General features: G+C 40.8%; 1 protein-coding gene across 4 annotated transcripts in view; it reads left to right on the forward strand.

The window, feature by feature from the left end:
• Positions 1 to 23,930, forward strand: part of JAKMIP2 (janus kinase and microtubule interacting protein 2) — a 37,262-nt gene that overhangs the window by 6,005 nt on the left and 7,327 nt on the right. For 3 of the 4 annotated variants that reach the window (XM_074552371.1, XM_074552370.1, XM_074552368.1), the window contains exons 2-20: positions 3,899 to 4,160; positions 4,765 to 5,262; positions 6,464 to 6,673; positions 7,545 to 7,643; positions 8,360 to 8,506; positions 10,223 to 10,363; positions 11,266 to 11,322; positions 13,155 to 13,274; positions 14,750 to 14,878; positions 15,901 to 15,984; positions 16,286 to 16,348; positions 16,517 to 16,615; positions 17,994 to 18,092; positions 18,425 to 18,478; positions 19,227 to 19,292; positions 20,125 to 20,193; positions 21,200 to 21,277; positions 21,887 to 22,090; positions 23,333 to 23,398. In XM_074552371.1, coding sequence (XP_074408472.1) covers positions 4,032 to 4,160; positions 4,765 to 5,262; positions 6,464 to 6,673; positions 7,545 to 7,643; positions 8,360 to 8,506; positions 10,223 to 10,363; positions 11,266 to 11,322; positions 13,155 to 13,274; positions 14,750 to 14,878; positions 15,901 to 15,984; positions 16,286 to 16,348; positions 16,517 to 16,615; positions 17,994 to 18,092; positions 18,425 to 18,478; positions 19,227 to 19,292; positions 20,125 to 20,193; positions 21,200 to 21,277; positions 21,887 to 22,090; positions 23,333 to 23,398 — 2,412 coding nt within the window. In that variant the 5' untranslated portion in view covers positions 3,899 to 4,031. The remainder of the gene's footprint in view (positions 1 to 3,898; positions 4,161 to 4,764; positions 5,263 to 6,463; positions 6,674 to 7,544; positions 7,644 to 8,359; positions 8,507 to 10,222; positions 10,364 to 11,265; positions 11,323 to 13,154; positions 13,275 to 14,749; positions 14,879 to 15,900; positions 15,985 to 16,285; positions 16,349 to 16,516; positions 16,616 to 17,993; positions 18,093 to 18,424; positions 18,479 to 19,226; positions 19,293 to 20,124; positions 20,194 to 21,199; positions 21,278 to 21,886; positions 22,091 to 23,332; positions 23,399 to 23,930) is intronic. The other variant, XM_074552372.1, reaches the window with a different exon arrangement.

Here is a 23,930-nt window from a genome sequence, read left to right on the forward strand (position 1 = left end):
AAATAGTAAAGTGGAAGGATAAATTCTACATTTAACATGAGTTTCACTTTATTCTAGTTGTTTATTTTTCAAGTTCTGTTCTTCCCATTATGAGCAGAGCTACCTAAGTCAGCATGTATGGTACTACATGGTATGTTTTAATTTGGATTGTTTTGTTGGGAAACAGGCAAAGCATGACAGGTACTTTTTTGTCAGCTGAGCTGTGACACTGGTGGAAAAGATTTCTGTTCTTTCCGACCATTCTTAAAGAGTTCCCAGCCTGTAGGGATGACAAAGGAACATATCTTTCCTCATATGATAGAAGGGTAAGATTCACAACTATTTGCAAATGAGAAAAAACTATTGCTTTTAATGTTTTTATTTTTAGAGGTATTTTGAGTCTAAAAGATGTATAGAAATGACTAATTAGAAGACGTGTTTAGATTTCTGCTAGAAAGTTAATGTGAAGAGATAAACTGCTAGTTTTGATTTTGCTGAACTTCCCTGGTAATGGGAACATCCATACTCTTTTCACAGAAAATGGAAGAAAAAGGCAAGAGGGATACAGGACTTGTGAAATTAGAGCAATGTGTACATGAGGTTCTTTAAGGCATTGAGAGCAATAGAGTGGGAGAAGAAAATACATTTTTTAAGCTATATTGAACTGCAAGTTGATAAGAAACTGCAAGAAGGTAGTAATCTAGTTGGAAGTAAGGTATTCAAACAAAGAAGACAGTTCATTGTAGAGATCATTGTATTGTTAAAAGTGAATGTGGGAGGCCAGAGTACAGACTTTTTAAAAAATCTGGTGCGAAACCAATGTCTGTGTTTATCGGCTGTATCCAGACCTGAGGTAAAAATGGCAAAAACTTCCAAAATTACCCTTATTCCTTTAAGTAGAGAAATTACTTAAATATCTGACAATTTTTAGTAGTGAATGTAAGATACCTTCCTCTGGTGTCTGTAAGCCAAGACATGATCATTCATATAGCCTTAGAAGGAAAAGGAAGGGATTTCAGGAGAAGGACCTGGGGCATGGCCTTTCCCTCTGTTGTTTTCTTGTTTATATGCATTTCAGTTAAATAAAACAGTGTTTTGTTGGGCTGTTAAAATCGAATCAAGGAGAGGCTGATACAATGAACTCCATGAACTGCAGTGTTTCTCTTCTAGGTGGTGCATGTTGTCTGTTGGTTGAATGTGATCCACTTGCATAAAATAATGCACAAAGTACAAAACCACCAAAATGTTTTGTTAGGCCCCCATCTTGTAGTGAACGGAGCAGGTTGTTAGAGCTTGTCCTTGTTCTGACAATCCTGCCATTCTTAAGTAGAGCCTCCAGTCAGTATGCATTTGCATCTTATGCCGAAAAGTACTGATTCTGAAAAATGTCCACTTGCTTTTAGGATAGGGCAGGATTTTCTTCATCACTGTTAGTGTTCTCTGTGTGCATTGTGTTATGCCAACTTCTAGGAAAATAACTGTGTGAGAAAGAGACAGATGGTATTTTAGCCACAAAATACTAGAATATTGTTTTAACAAATCTGCTTAGCTTTGCTGCGGGTAACAATAATGCTTCTGTACCCTTTTTACTGTTTCCATGGAGTCATCAGCTTGGATAGGGCTTTTTTGGTTCATGTTTTAGAGCAAGGGCCAATGGTAATTTTAGCATGAGCAGCCTAGCAGCACCAGATTCATCGCGTATTCCTTGTGTAGAGCCTCATATCCAAGGGTTATTGTGAGCTCAGTTCAGAAGGTATTTTAATATTCCTGAAAACTATTATGGTATTGATTAGAAATCTAACTAAAATACAGTGATTTTTGTGCAGTCAAAATCAGAGGGTGGTTAGGATTTGTCCTGAAGAGCTGTTTGTCAAGTCTGAGCTGAGTTTTTGGGTTGATGTTGACATGTTGAATTTTGATAAAATACTAAAATAATGTAACTCATGCTTTTAATCACAGTTGTCATTTATTATGTATTTTGTTATGTGTCGTAACACACACAGAATAGTATGCAATAATTAGGGGTTGAATTTTATTCTGAAAAAATGCAAAACATAGATGAAACCTGGTAAATAAAATCCAAAGCAAAGACTTAATTTAGGATTCATTCAAATCCCACTAGGCAAATGAGACAGATTTTGGAGGCATAGGGAGTTGTGTATTCCCATTGTTGCAGTAATGGGGTTTAGCTTATGTTGAAATACTATTTCCTTAGAGTATTGCCTAAGGCCAGATCAATCAACAAGCTGAATCCAGTCTGGCTACTGGAATTTCCAGCAGGTAAGCATTTTAACTCCTCCTCTAGTTCCAAGGGATTTTCACCATTCTGCGGGAATAGAAAATGCCTCTCTCAGAATTGTTGCAGATTGTTGGCAGAGATGGCGAAGCTCAGAAAGGTCATGAGAATTTGCCAAGGATGAAAAAGCTTCTCATAATACTCTCATCATGCTTGCCACATTCTGAAGTTCTGATTCTAGAGTGAGGATTGGGATCTAGAGCCAGGGTGCTTGGATCCGCAGTTGTGATTTGGAGCATCCCCTCATGTTAGAGTTACCTAACCTGAATCACAGCTCCCTTTTTCTGATGGAGAGTTGGATCAGTGGGGTCCAAATTAGCATGTTAATTGTTGTCTTGGCAAGAGCTGAAATGCTGGCTCTGGGCTCAGAGAAAAACAAGTTTAGATCGAGGTTTTGCTTGTTCACATAGGTAAATTCTCTTCACAGTGGAGCCACTCTTTGAGCAGAACCAAGTGTCTGAGAGCAAGATGTTGGGAGGAGCACATGTATGAGTTAGGGTTTCTATCTGCTCTTGCCCTCAGAAAGCAGAAAATTATAACTGATGTGTGCACGTTTTTGTTGAGTTAAACAGTCTTTCATATTTGGAGGTCTCTTCTGTTTTAACATGCGAAATGATAACTCTATTTATGTTTTGTACCCAAAGCAAATAAAATATAAAAAATTAATGTGCAACCTGACAGTAAGGGAGGAGAGCTTGCCTGGAATCTAGCACTGGAGCAATAATTATTATTGCTGGGAAATTTCATCACTACCACTACTACACTGTGCTCTGTCCTATTCTTTGCAGTCTTAATGTTTCAGTGCTTTGCCCATCTCCAAACTGATATACCACATCTCCAAATGTTATTTCAGCTAGGGGCCACAAATGGGAATAATAACACTATAAAATTAAAATTAATACAGGGATAATGATGATGTTTGTCCAGAATTTTATTTTTTACTGTTCATAACCAGATGTTAAAACCTCAATTGCTAGACTACAGTGTGATATTGTCATTTCTTGCTTCATTTGTAAAGTAGGATCTTAATCCTCCAAAAGGCGTAGGCATTCATTTCTCACTCCATGGGGACAATTTCTAGTGTAAACAGGCCCTTGCATGTTATTAGATTTCTGCTTCCACAGAGACCTGGAATGCTGATTGAGGACTTCACTTGCCTATTTCTCTTGTGACACATGGTAGCAGTGTTGTGGAGAGTCTTTGAGTTTGGCACAGGATCTTGAACAGGATCAGGGGTTGGGAAGGGGAAGAGAATGATATTGTTGGTATATTCTTGAGATTAAAGCATCTGGTTTGTGGTTACCTCAGACTGCAAGGATTGGAGTAAATAACCCGTCCCTTCCAGTCTCGTGCTCTCAGTAGCACAATCTTTATGGTAAATGAACACCTCTCTTCAATGCATGGCGCCCCTTTCTGAGAACAGAAAAGGGCAAGCATGGAATTCCCAAAAGTGTGGCAGGCTGGTGTTCAGAAGCATGACTGTGCTGGGATCTGCCTTGTAGGTTTTCAGGCAAAGATTGCAGTGTTTTGGATATGGGAGCTCTCTGTTGTGTTCTGTAAGCATGTGAGCTGTCCAGATGCAGCATCCGCTGACACATAACAGTATGTCTTATTTCTTAACAGGGCTTCCAAAGCAGCTGAGTCAAGGACCTTAAGGAATGTCACGCAGTAGTTGCTGACCTAACTGACACTGAAAGGAACAGAAGAAGATGGCAATCCATATTTGAAATAAACGTGTGGACTCTGATAAAAAACCATGTCAAAAAAAGGACGGAGCAAGGGCGAAAAGCCTGAGGCACTGATTGTTGCCCTACAGGCTGCCAATGAGGACCTCAGGACCAAGCTAACAGACATTCAAATTGAGCTGCATCAGGAGAAATCTAAGGTGAGTGACAGTTCAGTTTTAAATAAAAGTGTCTGCTGAAGAAGGCAAACAGGTGGAAAAAATAGTAGCACAGACTTCAGCAGAGGCCACACAACTCTTTCCTAAAAAAAGTGGTCTGATTCTTTCCCAACTTAGAACATTTACTATGGATGTCCTATGACTTCTCTGGAAAAGACTCCATTTTTTTGAGCTACGAGTTGGAGAAACCTCTGGCCCTCAAATGGAGCAGCATGTGAAAGTTGTAGGAATTTTGCTTTTTCTGAGCCCTCCAATTATCTGGTGAATTTGACTTCTGGGTTAAAAAGCTTTTGCACAAATGCACACATATATATGGAGTCTTATTTCTGAGGGAAATATTACAACTACATGTAGCATCATTGTGTGAGGCAGGACACCTGGAGAAGAGAGAGGTTTTTGTTTGAGTAAAGACAATATAATCTATGTGAATACCTCAGGAGCTGGCCTATATTTTGTTTTAGGAGTATGGAGGATTGTCTAGGGTCTCAGTGGGGTTTTTTCTCAATTTGACATGGATGTGTCTGGGTGGGCTTGTTTTGATAATGTTACATTGGCAGCAGATGACTTTCATTTTATCTTAATGTAGGTTGCTAAGCTCGAAAGAGAAAAGACTCAAGAAACGAAGCGCATCCGTGAAGTGGAGCAACGCAAGCAGACCGTGCAGATCACAGAGCTAAAAGCCAAACTCCATGAAGAGAAAATGAAGGAGCTGCAGGCGGTGAGGGAGAACCTCATCAAACAGCACGAGCAGGAGATGACGAGAATGGTGAAAGTCCGAGACAGTGAAATCCAGCGCCTGAAGTCGGCGCTGTGCGCGCTGCGGGATGGGAGCAGTGATAAAGTACGGACTGCGCTGACCATTGAGGCTCGTGAGGAGGCCAGGAAACAGTTTGACTCTGAGCGCCTGAAGCTTCTGCAGGAAATTACTGAACTGAAGTCTGCCAAAAAGCAGGTGGATGAGGCCCTTAACAATATGATCCAGGCTGACAAGATCAAGGCAGGTGATCTTCGGAGTGAGCATCAGTCCCACCAAGAGGCCATTTCCAAGATCAAATGGGAGAGTGAAAGGGATATTCGACGCCTGGTTAGTAATCAAAACAGTTCATGTGTTCTCTTAGGCCGCACTGAGTTTGCATTTTTTGTCTCTTAGCTCTTTCTGCGTAACAGGTCTCTTGCAATGCAACTCACTTTGAAAAAGTTTTACAGATTTTGCACTGTCATTTGTCAGGAATAAATAGATCACAGTGAGTCAGCAATAACACTGTTACGGCAGTTAACAGCTCAGATTAGGAGTGTGGTCTAATCCATGAGGATCTGGCTCTCTGATTTGTTAATACATGCAAGGTGCAAAGGGTTAGATAAACAGCATTTGCATCTGCACTTGCAGCTTTTTGTTTTTTCCAGCCTGTGTTATAGTGTCCTAAACACAATAAAACATGGCAGGAGAGGAGAAATCTATTGGGTTGGCCTTGGTGCAGCCTTCAGTAATTTCTGTGGAAAATTAACAAAAGGAAGCTCACACCAGCAAAGGTGAATTGTTTCCCTGTGTCGTGGTTTAGAAACTTCCCAATTTGTGCTCCCACATTGACTTTCCAAACCATACTGACACTTGCTCACTCCCCATTCCCTGCAGTAGGCTAGAAAGGGGAATCGGAGGCACAAAAGGTAAAGATGAGATCATGAATTGAAGTAAGAGCACTTGACTGGAAACAGCAATGAAATATGCACATGAGAGAGGAGAGTGACTTAGGTGCAAAATGGTCACCGTGGAGCCTGTGACCTGACCACAGCCATGCTACCATCACCCAGAAGGGAGTCCTTCCCCCATCCCCAGAAAACGACATGAGATGATATAGAATAACCTCTGGCTATTGCAAAAATTAACCTTGTCCTGGCCAGAACCAGGACACACTGTCATGTGGAGAGCTGGTCCTACTTGTAATGGTAGAAAGTTGAGCTTGAAAATTGGAATTCAAGAATTTAGAATTTAAGTAAAATAAATGGGAATTTAAACTCTCAAGAATGATACCACCACCTTCCCTGCCCTCCCCAGATTCACATCTGCATCCTAGAGGTATATTCTTGTGTTGCCAAAATGCTCAATGAATGTGCTCCTGTGCCAAATTATGGGTATGGCTCAGACTGTGTTGTTTAACAGGCCTGGTGCAGTATGGTAGAGCAGATTTGAGGGGTGATCACTGCTCTTAAGTAAATCACACAATACAAATTGGAGAAATGTTGTTGCCTTCACATGGTAATATTGTTCTGGTGTTTCTTTCATTCAGATGGATGAGATCAAGGCTAAAGACAGGATCATATTTTCATTGGAGAAAGAACTGGAGACACAGACAGGCTATGTGCAGAAGCTGCAGCTGCAAAAGGAAGCTCTGGATGAACAGCTCTTTTTGGTGAAGGAGGCAGAGTGTAACATGAGCAGTCCCAAGAGAGAGATCCCAGGAAGGGCTGGAGATGGTTCGGAGCACTGCAGCAGCCCTGTATGCAGGTTTTACTGGTCTCTGCAAAACAGTAGCGTGGATGTGTGTTTCTTTCTGGCATACTTCTCAGGCCCTAGGAAAACATTCCCAGTCATTCATTACAGACAAGTTAATGTCCATAGAGTCTTCAGAGGGCATGCTAACTGGACAAAACTTTGTACTGCTGGTTTTCATCAGATGTTCTAGTCACAAATATAACACATCCTAAATAATCAGTGCCCTTTTGAAAGAATCATCGATGAACCTAACTACCTAGAACGTGCATCCTCAAAACCAGATAGAATTACCAGGATGAGCAGGGAGGGGCAAGGAAAGCGCTGGGTGTGGAGAATCTGTGAGACCCTTAGGAGATCCTCCTCACCACAGACAGCCCTTGGGTGTCATTCACAAAGCACACAAGTCACCCGTTGTGTCACTAAACAGAAGCTGTTTACACAACCAATGCATATTTAAAAGCATATTTTCATATATACAAATGAGAACTAAGAAAGTGAATGTAATTGATACAGAAAGGGTTGTCCTAGCTTTTTCACCTGAGGTAGTGGTTCAGCTAATAGAAGCAATCTATAGGAAAAGGGAAGGAAATTTAGAGTCTTTTAGCTTTTTTATCTCTGTCATACAAATTTATCATCTGTTTGTTTTTTCTTAATTTTTTTAATGGCTTAAAATTTTCAATTAAAGTATCCCCAAACCAGATGCTTTCTCCTAAATATATATATATATTTGCCAACATATTCAGGACTGTGAAAGTCCCTAAAGATAATTTGTTGATGGTGACAGCTTAGGTTGACTGCTTTTTTTAAGGGTTCTTTTCCCAAGCATGTATTTTGAAGAGAATCAGTAGCTGTGTGACATTGTTGCCCATGCACAGGACTTGCGCAGAAACCAGAAGAGGATAGCAGAGCTGAATGCCACCATACGGAAGCTGGAAGACCGGAACACGTTGCTTGTTGATGAACGAAATGAGCTGGTATGTGAGCTTTTGCGCTGGCAGACAGAGGAGGTTGAGAGCCATGGGGAAGGGAAAGAGAGCGAGGATTCAAGGATAAAGCTGGTGATGAACATACCTTGTCCATCCATCAGGCCCGTCACTCAGGAGGCTGAGGGGGACTTTTTATCCTAGAATAAATCAGTAATGTAACAATAAAACGTAATTGAAATTACGTGAGTACAAAATCACAGCAGAGGTTGAGGCAGCAGGGCTTGTAGGATTCTGTGTGAATGCTTTTCTTCCCTCTGAGCACACAACATGTGCTTGGTAACTTACCTTGTACACGATGAGACTTACCTTGTAAATGAAATAATGTCTGTTAGGTCTGTAGTCCAGTATTTGACCAGGTTGAAAATAATGAAGTACTGAATTGGGAACTAGGAAGAATTGGGAACTTTGAATTGATCCCTTTATCTGATTGCCCACTCTGTGGTGATATCTGTGTGTTGAATCAGGACCCTGGCTATTTAACCTGTGTATATTCCTACTTCTCTGCTTAAGGATGAGGGTGATAAATTGAACTCCTATGGGTTTTTTTATTCCTGAGCTACAAGTCTTAATGCATACCTTTCATATCAGTTTAGCCAGCTTCAATGTTCTTTATGTCATAATTGCAAAATAGATGTCAAGATTGCAAATTAAACGTATATTTATGTGTCTCTCATGGCAATTATTAATTGCTATTATCAATCCAGTTGAAGCGTGTTCGAGAAGCTGAGAAACAATGTAAACCTCTTCTGGAAAAGAACAAGTGCCTCACGAAGAGAAATGATGAACTGATGCAGTCTTTGCAGCGCATGGAAGATAAACTCAAAGCAGTCACTAAGGAAAATATAGAAATGGTTGGTACTGAAGAGCAAAATGAGTATTACTGGAGGATCTGTGTGTTGTTGGCCACATCTGCATAATGCATGATATATATGAATAGAGAATATGCATTATATATAATGTGTAATACTATTGTTAAGATAGAGCCATGTTTTGGTCTGTATTATTACAGATTTGCATAGCATAACATTGTGTATTATGCATACATGGGCAATATATTTACATAAATGTATAATCACAGTTAATTATATTTTTAAAGTTAGAATATTGAATGTCAATCATTTAAAAAAAATGAAAGAGGAAAATGTTATATCATTGAGGCATGTCCTACTGTGCTGTTTTTTATCTGGAACTCAAAAAGGAAGCTGTTAAGAGTGATGTTTTCAGCCAGAATGACGTTCTTGCGTCACGTACACATTCCTTTTAGAGCTGATGATGACAAAGTAAACTTAAGGTATGGCACTAAGCACATAGAATCTTTCCATAAGACATATGCGTGGTAGGTGGATATGGGAAAGGAAGAATGGTGGTGTTTAAATTTAGTTAGGGCTATACATTTCCTATGTCAGGGCCATTTGAAGTGGGGTCAAAACAGTTGTGTTTGTATATCCTTCAGATGGGATTGCCTTGATTATCAGTCTGCTTCCAGGCCCTATATTCCAGCACATGCACTGATGTGGCTTTGGCATTAATGAAAAAGGAGGTGGATGTTCTGGGTTGCCAGATGTAAGCTGGCAGACTGAGACGACTTCCCTTGCTAAAGGTGTTCATGGACCTTGCCCTGACCTGTAGTAGCCACTGTCCTGAGCAGGCTAAGTGCCCTGCAATGGGAGCAGCTTTCCTGCTGATTAGGTGGAGCTGATCAGATTCACTTTCCTGTCCCACGGAAAACAGACTCTAGTGTTACACAGTTAATCCACTTAAGGACTATGCAATTTACCCGTGCCTAGAAGACAGATAAACTTGTTGCAGGTATCATGGATCAGAATTATTCTTCCACAGCTGTGGCAGTGCAGACCACAGTCGCTTGGAGTCTCCCACAGCAGAGAGAAAGGACTTGGGAATCTGCATGCATTAGGCATCAGTGGGCAGTACCACTGGTGCATATCTGTGGACACAGTGTATATGTGCTCAGTTAGCTCCCTGACATCTGCTCTTCACACTATGGATGCCCAAATCACAAAAGCTGTTGGTGGCTAGAGCAATTCTCACAGGTTTTAGTCATCTCCTTTCCCACATATGCTCAGGAGCAGGCAGGATATTGAGCTGTGATTAAAATAGATCTGTTATCACAGTTTTTGCCTTTCCTCCTGGTGTGACTGAATGCATGTCTTTAACATGAGTAAAGCAGGTCCATTGCCTCACTGTGTACGGTCCTACATTGAGTGTCAGTAAGGTCGTGAGAGTAGATACTATCTGCCTACTCACTGGACAGCTTCAACTCTATTTGCCACACGTGGCCAAGGAAGAGCTAGGGTATGTAGAGGCTGTATTGCCACATGGTAACTAAACAGCTAAAGCTTTATTGTTCTGGTTCAGAACTCAGCCGTGCTGTGTTATTTTATTGTTAAGAAGTGCTGATGGACGTGAATAAAAAAATTGGTTTAGCTGAAGCATATTTAAAGGTCTGTATAGCTTAAATGAAAGGTGATGTTTAGTTTTCAACTGAAAGGTGGTCTTTTAATTGCTGGATCTTATTTTATCTCTTTTATCTTTTCTTCTTACCACAGAGAGAAAAAATAACATCACATCCTCCTCTAAAGAAATTAAGATCTCTCAATGACCTGGATCAGGCTAATGAGGAACAAGAAACTGAATTTTTAAAGCTTCAGGTCATAGAACAGCAGAACATAATTGATGAGTTAACAAGGGTATGTCCAGAGCACAAGGAAATTAGGAATGATTGCTGTGTACAGTTTATTGCTGATAGTATTTTTTCTTATAACTAGAGGTCTGAGCATTAATACCTTACCTGCTTTTAACATCCTCAGATGTTTAGGTGTAGGTGTGCATGTGTGCAGTTTACTGAATTTGTAGTGGAGCATCAACCCCTGCAACTCAAACCATAACACTGTGAATTGAGCTCCAGAAAGGAATGCAGACTAAGAGCTGTGGAGCTTGGGTAGGTACCTACATGTTCACAAGGCAGGACTGTGCTGAGGTGTTTTACCATTATAACTAAGTCATGCTTAAAAAGTTCCCTTAACAGGAGGCCGGCCCACAGTGCTGTATCATGTGCTGGAAAAGCTTGTACAGCTAGACAGTAGGTTTCCAATTCTTCTGTCATTTAATGCTGACAATTCCTTTGCCAGTGAACTTTGCATTATGATACTGAGGAGAAGGGGAACGATTCCAAAACAGGCTGTTGTCTCTTCCAAGGTATCATTGCTAGGAGTGGTGAGATCGACACTCCCATCATTTAATGCCTTTGAGACAGGGGCAGCATCTCCTCATCATGGAAGGCAGACAGCCCCTTATACAGTGCCCAAAACCATGCACCAGGCATCCCAGTGATTTTAGAGGGCAATCCCTGAGCTCCTATTGTTTGACAGCTGCTCAAGGCAAATGCACAAAGGTGTTTTTCAGGTGGATTTTAGGTGACACACATATACAGATTTGGATATGAATCCTCCCTTCTACCTGTAATCAGATTCCTGTTTGAACATATGGACAGAGTCACTGGAACTTTTATTATTTATTTCCTCCATGTATTTGGCCATCTGTCTGCTTTAAAGAAGAGAAGAGAGAGTAACTTTTTAATCTTACTTTCTAGGACAGGGAGAAACTCATTCGTCGGAGAAAGCATAAAAGGAGCTCAAAACCAATCAAGGTAAGATGAAAAATCGTTCCTTATTTACAGTATTCAAGTAGGCTGTGTAGGAAAACACACTTTAGCAATCTGATTAAACAGAGCTTTGTGGATTATAACATCTGCTTTAGTGATCAGGTTTATAAATTCCTTAGTTACTTTGAGAGGGCTTTTAAAATCCACTTTGAAATTCTGTTAAGGGCGTGCAGCTATTTTATTTTCAGCAAAATGGGGCTCCTGTCCCATCCGTTGTCCTTCCCACGCCTGCCCCCCCCACTCAGTAGTAATAATGGTCCTATGGTATCTATAATGGTTTGGTATCTATAAGTATGGTCTCAGGGTCTGTTATGCTGAGAGGTACTAGCATTATCAGAGACCTTCTCATTTTTTTTCTTGCAATCTATTTTTCACAGCACATATGGGCTAAAGCCAAATCCTTATGCGTCTCTATTCTTCAGGTGGAAATTTCTGCCTGAGATACTGTGTCATTCTCTCCTGCTCAGTTCCACATGCCTTTGACTAACCTTTGTATCACTCTGAATTATGTTAAGTCCAAAGCTGGTATAATTTACAACAATTTTAGAGCTGAGTAGTCAGGAGTGGTTCGCATAGCTCCTTTATCAGCTAGATGTGAAGCATGACTTTGCAGCAGTCATGTCCCACCTCCAAAAAGTGGAAATATGGGTTCCTTGGTTGCATTCAGTCCTCCAAGGATATCCCCTAGTATGTCACCCATGTTCTTTGAAAGTCACACAGCATTATCTACACTGGGAATTTCAGACCAGTAAATCTAGCTGTGTCATCACATTGTTTCTGTGTGGGTTGCAAAATGGTGTACAGCAGACACAGCAAGGACCAAAGAGTATTTTCATCAGTAAATTTTATTTCTAAACCAGAGATTATAACATTGGAGAATATGGCAACTGTTTTCACTTGACAACACAATGAGCAAAAATTACAATACATGCAAAAGCTAATTGACGTCTTTGGTACATGTTTTTTGTGTGATTCAAACTCCAGGTTTGGAAGGTTTTAACCTGTCAGCAGAGTGAAAGATGTTGCTAAGAAGAAGTGCATCTTAATTGCTCATTGATCAGTTTGTCTTCAGAATTATCCATGAGCCGAGTATTTAAATACTCAAATTGGTACCCTGAAACCAAGCCTTCAGGGTCAAGCATCAGTGTCTTCACAGGACACATCTCACAGTTTTCATTTGATTTAATTCAGCTACGAAATTGGCAGTAGGGAGGTGTCAGACGTACAGCCAAACTGTGGAGCATGAGCAATTGTTTATAATGGGTGCCAGTTACTGTAGTCCTGGAAAGATGCAATAAAAGTTCCTTCATGTTAGTTTTGTATTAGCATAGCTTTCACTCATATGATCCAACAGCAATATCAGCAAGCGAAGCACCTGGACATTAAAAGTATCAGCAGTGTCTGTGAGAGAAGAAGGAGGGCTGCCTATTCTACACGTGTTTCTAACCCTTATGGTGTAACCTTTGCACACTACACTACGCTTTGCATGTTGGTAGATGTCTTCTGAAGAACTTCTTGGTTTGCAAACAATTTTCCTGCCTTCCAGCAAGGAAGGGCAGAGACTTTTCCTCTGGCATGTTGCTGCTCACATTAGATTTTCCAAATAGACTGAGACAGACCCTTAGAAAAATTAGTCTGCAAACTTATTCTCCACCAGCACAAGACCTGATCTTCAATGGGTTTCCTTTGAGTTTGTGTGAAGATGGTAATTGCAGGGGTAGCCCACTGTTCACTTTTCACACCTCATCTTTTAAGTAACTAGTAACTGCCCCCTCTGTTTACATGAAGGTTCAGAAATCACACTTTTCCTTCTATAGAGACATGTGGTGGATACGGTTTTTGGGTATGATGATGATTCTATGGACTCTGAAACATCCTCTGTGGCCTCATATAGAACAGACAGGACACCAGCAACCCCAGATGATGATCTGGATGAGGTAAGATCTGACTCTTTCCACAGACAAGTTACAGGTTTTCAAGAGATGACTTTGAAAACAAGCTCTCAGGCTCTCAAGAACACTTGGGATTTTATAGTGCATACTGAGTGATAAATACTTTTTAAGTTTGACTTTAATTTTGATTACTCATATACTAAAACGCTGAGAGTTTCTTCCACAGTATAGTCTGTAGAGTCTTTGATATGACTACCCTGCAATTTGAGGTGGTTTTTTTTCCTCTCCTTTTTCAAGGAAACGTATCACATTTCTTGTAGCTTAAAGACATATCAACTAGTTATAGTGAATGGGATGACATCATACTGGTGACCTGTCACTAGTGGGGTTTTGCAGGGCTCCATCTTAAGCCCTGTGCTCTCCAATTTCATCATAAATTACTTGGACACAGGACTGGAAGGGATATTGAGCAAGTTCTGCAATGATACAAAATAGGGAGGAGCTGTTGACTCCATCAAAGGCCGGGAGGCCCTGCAGAGAGACGTCGATGAATCAAGAGGGCTGGGCCATCACCAACCAGATGAAGTTCAGCAAGGGAAAGTGCCAAATTCTGCACCTGGGATGGGGTAACCCTGGATCTGCAGATGGACTGGAGAATGAGATGCTGGAAAGCAGTGCCTTGAAAGAGACCCAGGGGCTGACAGAAAGTTGAATATGAGTCAGCAGCGGCCTGGCAGCCAGAGGGCCCACCCAAGTCCTGGGGGCATCAGGCCCAGCATTGCCAGTCAGTCAAGGGAGGGGATTGTCCTGTTGTTCTGCTCTGCTCTGTGGTGGTCTCACCTTGACTATTGTGTGCAGTTTTGGGTGCCGTAATATAAGAAAAATATTAAATTGCTAGAGAATGTTCAAAGGAGAGCAACAAGGATGGTGAAGGGCTTTGGGGGGAAGCTGTATGAGGAGCAACTGAGGTCACCTCTGGTGTATTCAGCCTGGAGAAGAGACTAAGGGGAGACCTCATTGCAGTCTCCAGCTTCCTCATGAGGGGAGGAGGAGGGACAGACACTGATGTCTTCTCTGTGGTGACCAGTGACAGGGCCTGAGGGAATGGCCTGAAGTTGTGTCAGAGGAGGTTTGGGTTGGATATTAGAAAAAGGTTCTTCACCCAGAGCATGACTGGGCATTGGAATGACCCCAGGGAAGGGGTCACAGCACCAAGCTTGACAGAGTTCAAGAAGTGTTTAGACAACTCTCTCAGTGACTCTTGGCGATGGTGCTTTGCAGGGCCAGGAGTTGAACTCAGTGATTCTCGTAGGTCCCTTCCAACTCAGCTGATACTGTGATATAAATGCTGTATAATCTCCCCATTTTTTAATTTCAGATCACAGCAAGCTGACTGTGATCCAGAACACTATTCGAATCAAGACCTGTAAAGCAGCTACTGTGCTTAACAAATTTTGCATTCTTTGCTTTGACAGTGCTTTGCTCTCCATGGCTTAGACATGTCCCTTCTTATTCTTCAGGGTTTAGCAGCAGAAGAGTCAGAGCTGCGGTTTCGACAGCTGACGAAGGAGTACCAGGCCCTGCAGAGAGCGTATGCACTGCTGCAGGAACAGGCAGGAGGGGTCATAGATGCTGAAAGAGAAGCCAGGGTCAGTATTTGTTTGAGAGTTACAGTATTTCATTGCTGTCAGAACAAGAAACCCTCAAAGGGACATACAATGGAATGGTGCTACATACAGCATCCATAACACTGAGAAATGTCTGTTCACTCATTTACTGAGTACATTTTGAAAGAGAGTGACCATTAAGAATGGACACAATCACTCAGTTTACAGGAAGCTGTCCTCCACCTGAACCTGAAAACTGCAGTCAGGCAGGCATGCCAAAGCAGACAACTCTGCAACCTGACACAGAATCACGAGGGTTTTCTCATCATTTGTCTAGGTGTGATGGGAGTTGGCTTTTAAAGGCAAATGAAGGCCTGTGGGTTTTCACAAAGGCGCACATTGCACCAACTTTAGGAACACCTGAATGTTTCTAACAGATAAGTTAGAATTACAAATTCTAACAAATTTGTAATTACAAATTTGCAAATTACATTTAAATTTTAATATGATGCAGGCTACAGTAAAACTTCCAAGGCTAAAAATGTTGTTCCTCTAATAAAATTATAGAATCATTCAGGCTTGAAGGAACCTCAGGCAGTCTCCAGCCCAAATTCTTGCTCAAAGCAGTTAGCTGTGAGATCATACCAGTTTTTTTAGTATTTAGTTGAGTCAGCTCTTGAAGAACCCCCTGGCAGTTAAATTTGCCTCTTCCCACTACCTGTTGCCACTCTGATCTGCTAAGCACTTTTTTTGTAATTTAGGGATTGCCCCTTATGAGGGTCTTGGAGCAGAGCACCCCAAATACCTGAGCTTGTGTTTTGCTGCTCCAATGCAATCCATGGTGGAACAGACTTGGGTGGGGAGTTGGGGCTGATCCACTGCTCTGTTCTCTTGTGTCATCTGTGTGTCAGTCTAAGGGGTGGCACAAAACTTCACCAAGTCAGAATCTTTCTAATGGTTGCTCACTCAGTGGAACTGACAGCATGAAGCTAGGCTCTGCTGGTTTTGGCAGCAGCCACATTGCTGGTTTTGTTACTCATTAATGTGGTGCTTGACTTCAACAGGCTCAGGAGCAACTTCAAGCTGAAGTCCAGAGGTATAAAGCCAAAATAGAAGATCTGGAGAAAACTTTGGCTCAGAAAGGGCAGGTAAGTAATTCTTGTGTGTTTTTTCCCCTATTCTGTATCTTACCTGCTCTGCTTACAAAATACCAAGCACAACTTCAGTATAAACTTCCATGAGATGTAATGTTGCCAGTCAGTAAACATGCAGATCTGGCAAGTTCAGAAGCCTTGCTACATCTTGGTAAACTTAAAATATTGTTGTTCTGTAAAAGACAGCTTGTTCCTGTAGGATGTTAAAGCCTGAATATTGTGGCTCCAATGTTCAATAAATGTGCACAGCTTATGGAATTTGACTATTCTGTAATACTACTACTTCATTCAACAGGACTCACACTGGGTGGAAGACAAGCAGCTTTTTATTAAGAGGAACCAAGAGCTTTTAGACAAGGTATGTTCCAAAGGTTTGCATGTTCACTCTGAAGGGTTATCTGGATCCTGTGAGACATCTTAAGTGTTTAGATTTTGCACAGGCTATGCTACCTCAACTACTACTCACCAAATACTTTATGGTTCTTGAAACAGTCACACAGGTCATGATTTTACATATTTCTGTTAGATAGAGAAAACGGAAGCAGAAAACAACCGTCTGCAACAGGAGCTGCAGGACGCGCGAGACCAGAATGAGCTGCTGGAGTTCCGCAACCTTGAGCTGGAGGTGATGCATGTGCTTCTTACAGGAGAGCTGGTAGAAAATTAAATGACTGCACTTGCATGGACACTGGCTTTAATCAAGGATTTACACAAGTGTTGTAGCAATAAAACAGAATAACAATTCAGGCCTAGCATTTTTAATTGTGAGCTGAAGTATGTCAGCTCTAGTATCCTGGAAATAGTAAGCACCATACTCAGCTGGTTCACTTTAGCCTGAGCCAGGTGTCCAGTGTGCAAAGGTGTGCTTAACTGATTAACATGAGTGTGCCTCTTAGCTGCCACACCTGTGGGCATGATTTTTCTAATACTTGGAGATGCCTGTCTGCCCATGTATGAGTGCTGTTCCTTTTGCGGGCACTGGACACATTCCCTGTTGAGCAGCTCTTCCATGACCTGCAGTGGGTGCAAACAGTCTCTCAGGTGACACTGGACATTGGTGCAGGAGCTTTAGCAGCCTCTGCAGGACCTCAAGCTTCCTCTTCCCAGACTGCCTCTAGTTCCAGACTCTTCTTTGGAGTGCCCGCCAACCAAAATTTCACCTGCTCTCTTCCCCAGTGTAAGATGGTTTATTTTTTATTTGTTCTTTTCAGTTGCTGTCCAAGGGCAAATACATTTGCCACACAGAGACCTTCCTGGTTCTCATAACTTAATGCTGTGTCAGACTTGCCCCTTATTCATAGAACTGTCCTACAGTTTTACCTGATGGCTGTGTTTCCATATGGCAGGGAGCTGAACTGATCAAATGAATTATGTATTCATAAAGCAAAAATATGTGTGAAAGTAAAGTCTAATCTTTACTTCCATGCTTGCCTGAATACCTGAAAGGAATGAGAAATAGCATCTTCAGTTTTTTTTCTTGTCTTTGGCCCTTTAAAACTGCACAAATATTTGTAAATTTTAAGCAATAAAGGTCTATAAATAGCTATGTCGATCAGTTTTTTTGAACACATGGTTTTCCACAGATGTTAGAATGTGTAGCATACCAGGATGAGGAAAATATGTAATCTGAGTCCCCCAATGTCTGAAGTCAAACACCTGTTTCTAAAGGGAGTACTTACAATCATGTACAGTTGTTCAACACTTAATAAAGCAAATCACTTGAATCTTATGAATCTTAGCTAGGTGACAGCCTTTCCACAGCCAGTTTGCAAATTGGCATAATTTATCAAATAATTTCCTGTTAAGTAGTCACGTTGGATTTAGGATCCTGTCCGACTTGGCTCACTTTTTCAGACTAGGTCTACATGATTCTTTCCTTGGCTTATAGAATGAAGAGCTTGGCTTTGCAAGCCAAGCACGATAGAAACAGCAGCTATGGCATTCTCTATGTGCATTTCCTTCATTCTAATAGATTCTCTAGCATCTTTTCAATTAATTTGCAGGAAAGAGAGAGACGGTCCCCACCATTTAATCTCCAGATTCACCCATTCTCAGATGGTGTGAGTGCTCTACAGATCTACTGCATGAAGGAAGGGGTTAAGGTAGGTCAGTTGTATAAAGGAGTGCTTCTCCCTAAGGAGAAGTGGGAGGAGTGGTGGGTGCTGCCCATATAATCCATTACAAATAACTCCACTAGACTTTAGGTATTTAAAAATGGTCTAATGTAAGAGTGTGGTGACAGACACAGTTCAATTAGACTCAAAATTTTCTCCATAATGATAAAATCTGGTTCAAAGGAATTGAAATCAATGTATGATGCATTTCCATAGGATAAAACAAAATGGCTGACTTCCATGTTGTTCATAGGATAGATGGATATTACAGCCATGATAAAAGGTGGATGCCATGCCTTTACCTTACTCTCTCTTTGCAGGATGTCAGCATCCCAGACCTTATAAAGCAGTTAGACATCCTAGGTGATAATGGGGTAAGTTGAAATGGGAGATATTTTGTCTTTACAAGCTGCATTTTGTACAGTGCAGTAAGTTTTATGTATAGTTATGACTATTTTCAAAGATACTTGTTAAATTATTCATCTGTTCTGTATGGTTTAACAGACTGGGAAGAATTTCCAAAGACTACTAATATTTGGGACTGGGCCCTGTTCACTCAGGAAAACACATGAAGGAATTCAGCAGTCTGAGTAAACCACTCTTCACAGGACTAGGATTCTTTCTTACAGTTTCACAAATAGGCAAGAATTATCAAATTCCTGTGGCTTTCTAAGAGGGCATAGCTGCCCATGTAAAAGAGATGCTGTATCTCTGGCCAACATTAGATACGTCTTAAAAAAGTTTATAAGAAATAAAAACAAAAGATCATTATTGTCTATTCATATGCTGATGTAGATCAGCACTATTTTTACAAAAGCTTTAATGGAAATTCAGCTTTGTAAAACTAGCATGAAGACAAACAAATGGGTCTAATTTTAGTTTACATTTCTCTTAAGGTGTAACGGAATGAATGATACAATTAATCCATATCATGTAGAAAGGCAAAACTAGTGGTCTTCTTAATATAATATGTGAACAGACTCTGAATGTTTCAATGGAAACTGAATACTCAGTACTACAGCTATCCTCTGAAAACTGTAGAGCTGGTTTGTAGGCTGGATTGTCTTTGTTCATGAAGGAAACTGCTGCCAATTTTCCTCTTTGCTGTTATTCTCTTCACAGAATTTAAGGAATGAAGAACAAGTGGCCATAATTCAGGCTTCTACGGTATTGTCCTTGGCAGAAAAGGTAAATCACATGCTTGCTTTTCTCACGTGTTATCTAAAGCCTCATCTAACACATTTTCTGCCCTGTTGTTGTCATCGATATCGTTAAACTTTCTACTGTTGAGAGTATTCCCCAAATAAAATAAACTGTCCCAGCACAGTCCCAAACACCTTGCTGAAGCAGCAAAAATAACAAACTGAGCTGGCCCAAGCTGTGCAATGGAAAAAACTACAAATACAAAAATAATATGAAACAAAACTTGCAATTGAAAACCAAATGAGAAATCATCAGAAATTTAAGCTGTAATTAGATAAAGTTTGGGATTTACAATCCTGAGATTTCTAAAGCTTCCAAAAGCATCTGTATGCCAAAATATCACTGAAAGTATGTGTCTATATTTCTTGTTTCAAAAATTAGGAAGAAAGTGGGGGGTGATTAAAATTGCTTTCTAAGGCTCAAATGCAGCACGCAGATTTCAACATGACAGCTTCCAAGGATTCTGCACAACAATGCCTCTGCTTCAAACAGAACTGCCATAAAGCCAACTAAGCTATTTTTGAGATGCTATTGGCCCATTGTTGGCCTTGATGCATGGGATGGAATGGGTTCCTTGTCCATCAAAGGGTGTGTGCTTTTCCATCTTCTGGTGACCCAGCAGTGGTGATCTTTCTGCTTGCTTCCCTGCCTAGTGCTACATGCAGACATCATGGCCTCTGTCACAAACAGCCTCAAGATAAGCCCGCAGCAATAGGCTGCTAAAAACGGTCTAACAGGATGCTGTACATAGCTCATTTGGCACTGCTTGTGTGCTAGAAAACACAGCAGGTTACAGGTCTCATTGTCTTCTCTCCAGTGGATCCAGCAGATTGAGGGAGCTGAAGCTGCTCTGCATCAGAAGATGATGGAACTGGAAAGTGATATGGTAAGGAAACTTTTCCTACTACATGTTTTAGGGACACTGATTGTGTCACACTTACTTGATGTGCCAAAAAATAACTAGGAAAGTGTATTGACAAATGAACTATGCACCTTTTGTCTGATTATTGGTGAATCCATAAAATTGTTCCTGGTCCAGTTCACATGCAGAATAACATTAACAGAAATAGTAAAAGTTTAAAAAATGCCTCCCTTTCTATGAGGATGACTGTTTATTAGCAAGTACCGAGGGTTCAAAGGTTTCTCAATAATTTTCAGAGATGCATGCATTGTTTGTCTCATAAGATTCACAGCCTAAACATCAGCTGTTGTATTGCATTTTATTCAGGACCAGCATGTGAGAAATTGTTGAACTGAATCATAACACTGTTGGCTTTCATTACACACTAAGTAAAGTTAATACCTTACCCTGTTCTTATTCGAGTTAATGGCAGCAGCCTACAAGATGAACAAACATAACTACAAGAATGAGACAGCAGTAGTGGCTTGTTTTGTTCCTGTGATATGTCTGTACTTAAGTCTGTTCAGCTTAAGGTGGACTGATAAGATAAAGCACAGCAGCTGCTCCCAAGGAATGTGAATGTGAATGTATAGTTAGTTCCTCTTTAGTTCAGTCCACTTTTACACCTCTTCAAAAATAAGAGGAGGCACAAAAAGAGTAATTCCCGATGCCAGAGGAAGTATCTTTGGAGAAATCACAAAGAACACCCTAAGTTTCACTACTGAATTGCCAAGCAGTACCACTGAAGCCAACAGAGAGGATGGATTTAGTTCCATGTACATCAGACGTGTTCACTTACAAGAGCAATCTACAGCTATTTGCCCTTCCTTCTTTTCTAGCTGAGTCAGGTATTAATAACTCTGCTGACTGTCAGTCGAAAACCAGTCTTCTTGTCCTGCTGAATTAGATATCTGTAAATGATTTGATAAAACTTCCTAAAGTATTTGGAGTAACTAATTTGTTTTTCTGTCCAAATGATCCTTCATTGTAGGAGCAATTTTGCAAAATAAAAGGTTATTTGGAGGAAGAATTAGACTACAGAAAGCAAGCTCTTGACCAAGCGTACATGGTATGTACAAAGGAAATTCTGCAGCACATACTGGCCAGCTCTGCAATAGCACGCAGATTTTTCTTGAATCAGGAGGAGAGATTTTTGCTTTTTTGTTAGTACTGGATTTTTTTAAATTTTTTCTTTCCTCTTTCTTCTGAGTACTTGCATGCAGTCTGCACAGCTTCAACACAGTAGCTCACCTTTTCATGTCATAAAAAGGCTCATCTCCTGAAGTCTGAAACTCGTGTCAGTTTAAGGCAGATATTGCTCATTAATATTGGCTTGTCTAGCTGGAGTTTTTTAGGGCAACAGGTGGAAATTTTAGAATTGGTGAAATAATTTACACTTCAGATAGGAACATTCCGTCCAACTCTAACTCCATTAAAAAAGAGTAGAAGTGAAGGATTTCAGTGGAAGTTAATATTAAAATACTTTGAAAATAAAAGTTCCTATCCTTTTTTCAGAACATAAAACCATTTTCTGAGTTTAGTTTTTCACATTTTTGCACACTTGAACACAGGGACTGCCTCTCATGCAGGGGTCTGAATCTGCCACCAATCCCCCAGTTTCCAATGTGCTTTAAACCATGTTTCATCTCTAATTGACTTTTGGTATTGCATCAACCAGAGGATCCAGGAGCTTGAAGCCACCTTGTACAATGCTTTGCAGCAAGAAACAGTGATAAAGTTTGGGGAACTACTCACTGAAAAACAGCAGGAAGAGCTGAGGACAGCAGTAGAAAAGCTAAGACGTCAGATGCTGAGGAAGAGCAGAGAGTATGATTGCCAGATTCTTCAGGAGAGGATGGAGCTGCTCCAGCAGGCTCATCAGGTAAGAAGAGGAAACCACACACATGTGGTATCTTCTCAGCCTTTCTTTGTAAGAACACAATCTGAGCTCAAATCTAAGCAAGCTGCAGGCCATGAGGGAGCCTGGCATCCAGCTTTTTGAATTGTCTCTTACTTTGTTTTTTCTGTGCATGCAAGCACACATGATACTAGCTTGTGCAAGATTATTCTGGCATATTTTGAGTTTTAAAATTCTAGCCTTAAGTTTTTCATCTAGAATTCTGTCTGCACAGTTCTAGCTTTGTAATAAAAATGGTCATCTCTAGTTACTGGACTGGGCACAAGAGAAACGGAGTAAATGCTGCTAGCTCGTATGGCACAGGAGAGCTGTCTGTTTTTCCAGATGCTACTTGTCCCTCCCAAGTGGGGATTTGTACTTTTCACTGCTGAGATAAGGTACTGCATTTTACCTTAAAAGACTGTTGTTTGCTGCTCTGCAAGCTGTGAGGTCCCAGAGCAAAATGGCAAATTGTCACAGCACATTGAATAACATGAAAGCTGCACCATGAAACAGATCTGACTCAGACATTTATGGGAGTAAGAGAAGAAGCACATCCCCAGTGGTTAGGGGGAATTGGTTCACAGGAAGGCTCAGTTCTGACAGTTTTGCCTGATCCTGAGTTGGGCACTTGAGACTGGGTCCACCTTTTGATGCCAGGCCTTTGCAACATAAGAAGCTTCTTGATTTTAAACATGCCAGTTGCCCCGAGGGACACTGCCCTGAGGGACACTGCCACAGCAGTTTTGGCTTCTCAGAATGACTCCGAGCCAGCCTCAGCTGGAAGTGGCTGAGAGGCAAAGGAAGGAGGAGGTAGCCAAGCAATAGAACAGGAGGCTGTGGGCAAAAACTGTTGTACGAGAGGTTCCACCTGAACATCAAAAAGAATTTCTTCATTGTGTGAGTAACCAACCACTGATCAGATTACCCAGGGAGGATGTATAGTTTCCTTCCCTGGAGATATTACTTATCAATCATTTATACTAATTTCTAGCATTTAAGGATCCAGTTACATATATGCAGGATCATATTTTGAGCAGTTGCACACATGGTAAAGCTGTGGTTTGGCAGGATGAGTGGATCAAGTCACAGTATGACACAAGATTGTCCCTGCCACAGAAATACATTTGTGGATTTCTAGGGTTTTGGCCCTTGGAACATTAAGCTACTTAAGTGGGATAGATTTACTGAGAATTTAGTGTATATGCTTTCTTTTCTGATTTCCAGAGGATCCGAGATTTAGAAGATAAAACTGACATCCAAAAGAGACAAATTAAGGATCTGGAGGAAAAGGTTGGTTCTGTTATCCTTTGAAGCGCACTGATTAACTTTGTTTTGAAAGTAGTCATCCAGTTCTCTTGAACTATATTAGCTTTTTGTTCTGCTGCACCTGTTGGTGGTGGTCCACTGTCCTTTATTTTCAGTTTGTGTCAGTAGATACAGACTTTAATCTTAAAACACTGCATTACATTATTAAACATGTAATGGTGAGTGTTTGATATGGGTGTGTGTAGGTACTATAAACATACGTGTGTACATATATATAAGTTTATATTTATGTATTTATATATCCAGGCTATTTCTAGCATGGATTGCAGCCTCTGTCTTTTAACATGTTTAAAAATACCACACATGCTATTTTTGTTACCTAGCTTTATGACTTGTCAGCCCCTGGGGTATCATGATGTGATAGTTACACCTCAGGCTTTCAATATGGTGCCAATTGTAATCCATCACCAAAATTATTTGAATCTGTTTTCTAAGCCTGGGAGGTGGTGTGGTACTTACAGAAGTAATGAGGGTAACAGTGTTACCCTCATTAGTA

Source organism: Zonotrichia albicollis, chromosome 15 (assembly GCF_047830755.1).
Source record: "Zonotrichia albicollis isolate bZonAlb1 chromosome 15, bZonAlb1.hap1, whole genome shotgun sequence".
Lineage (NCBI taxonomy): Eukaryota > Metazoa > Chordata > Aves > Passeriformes > Passerellidae > Zonotrichia > Zonotrichia albicollis.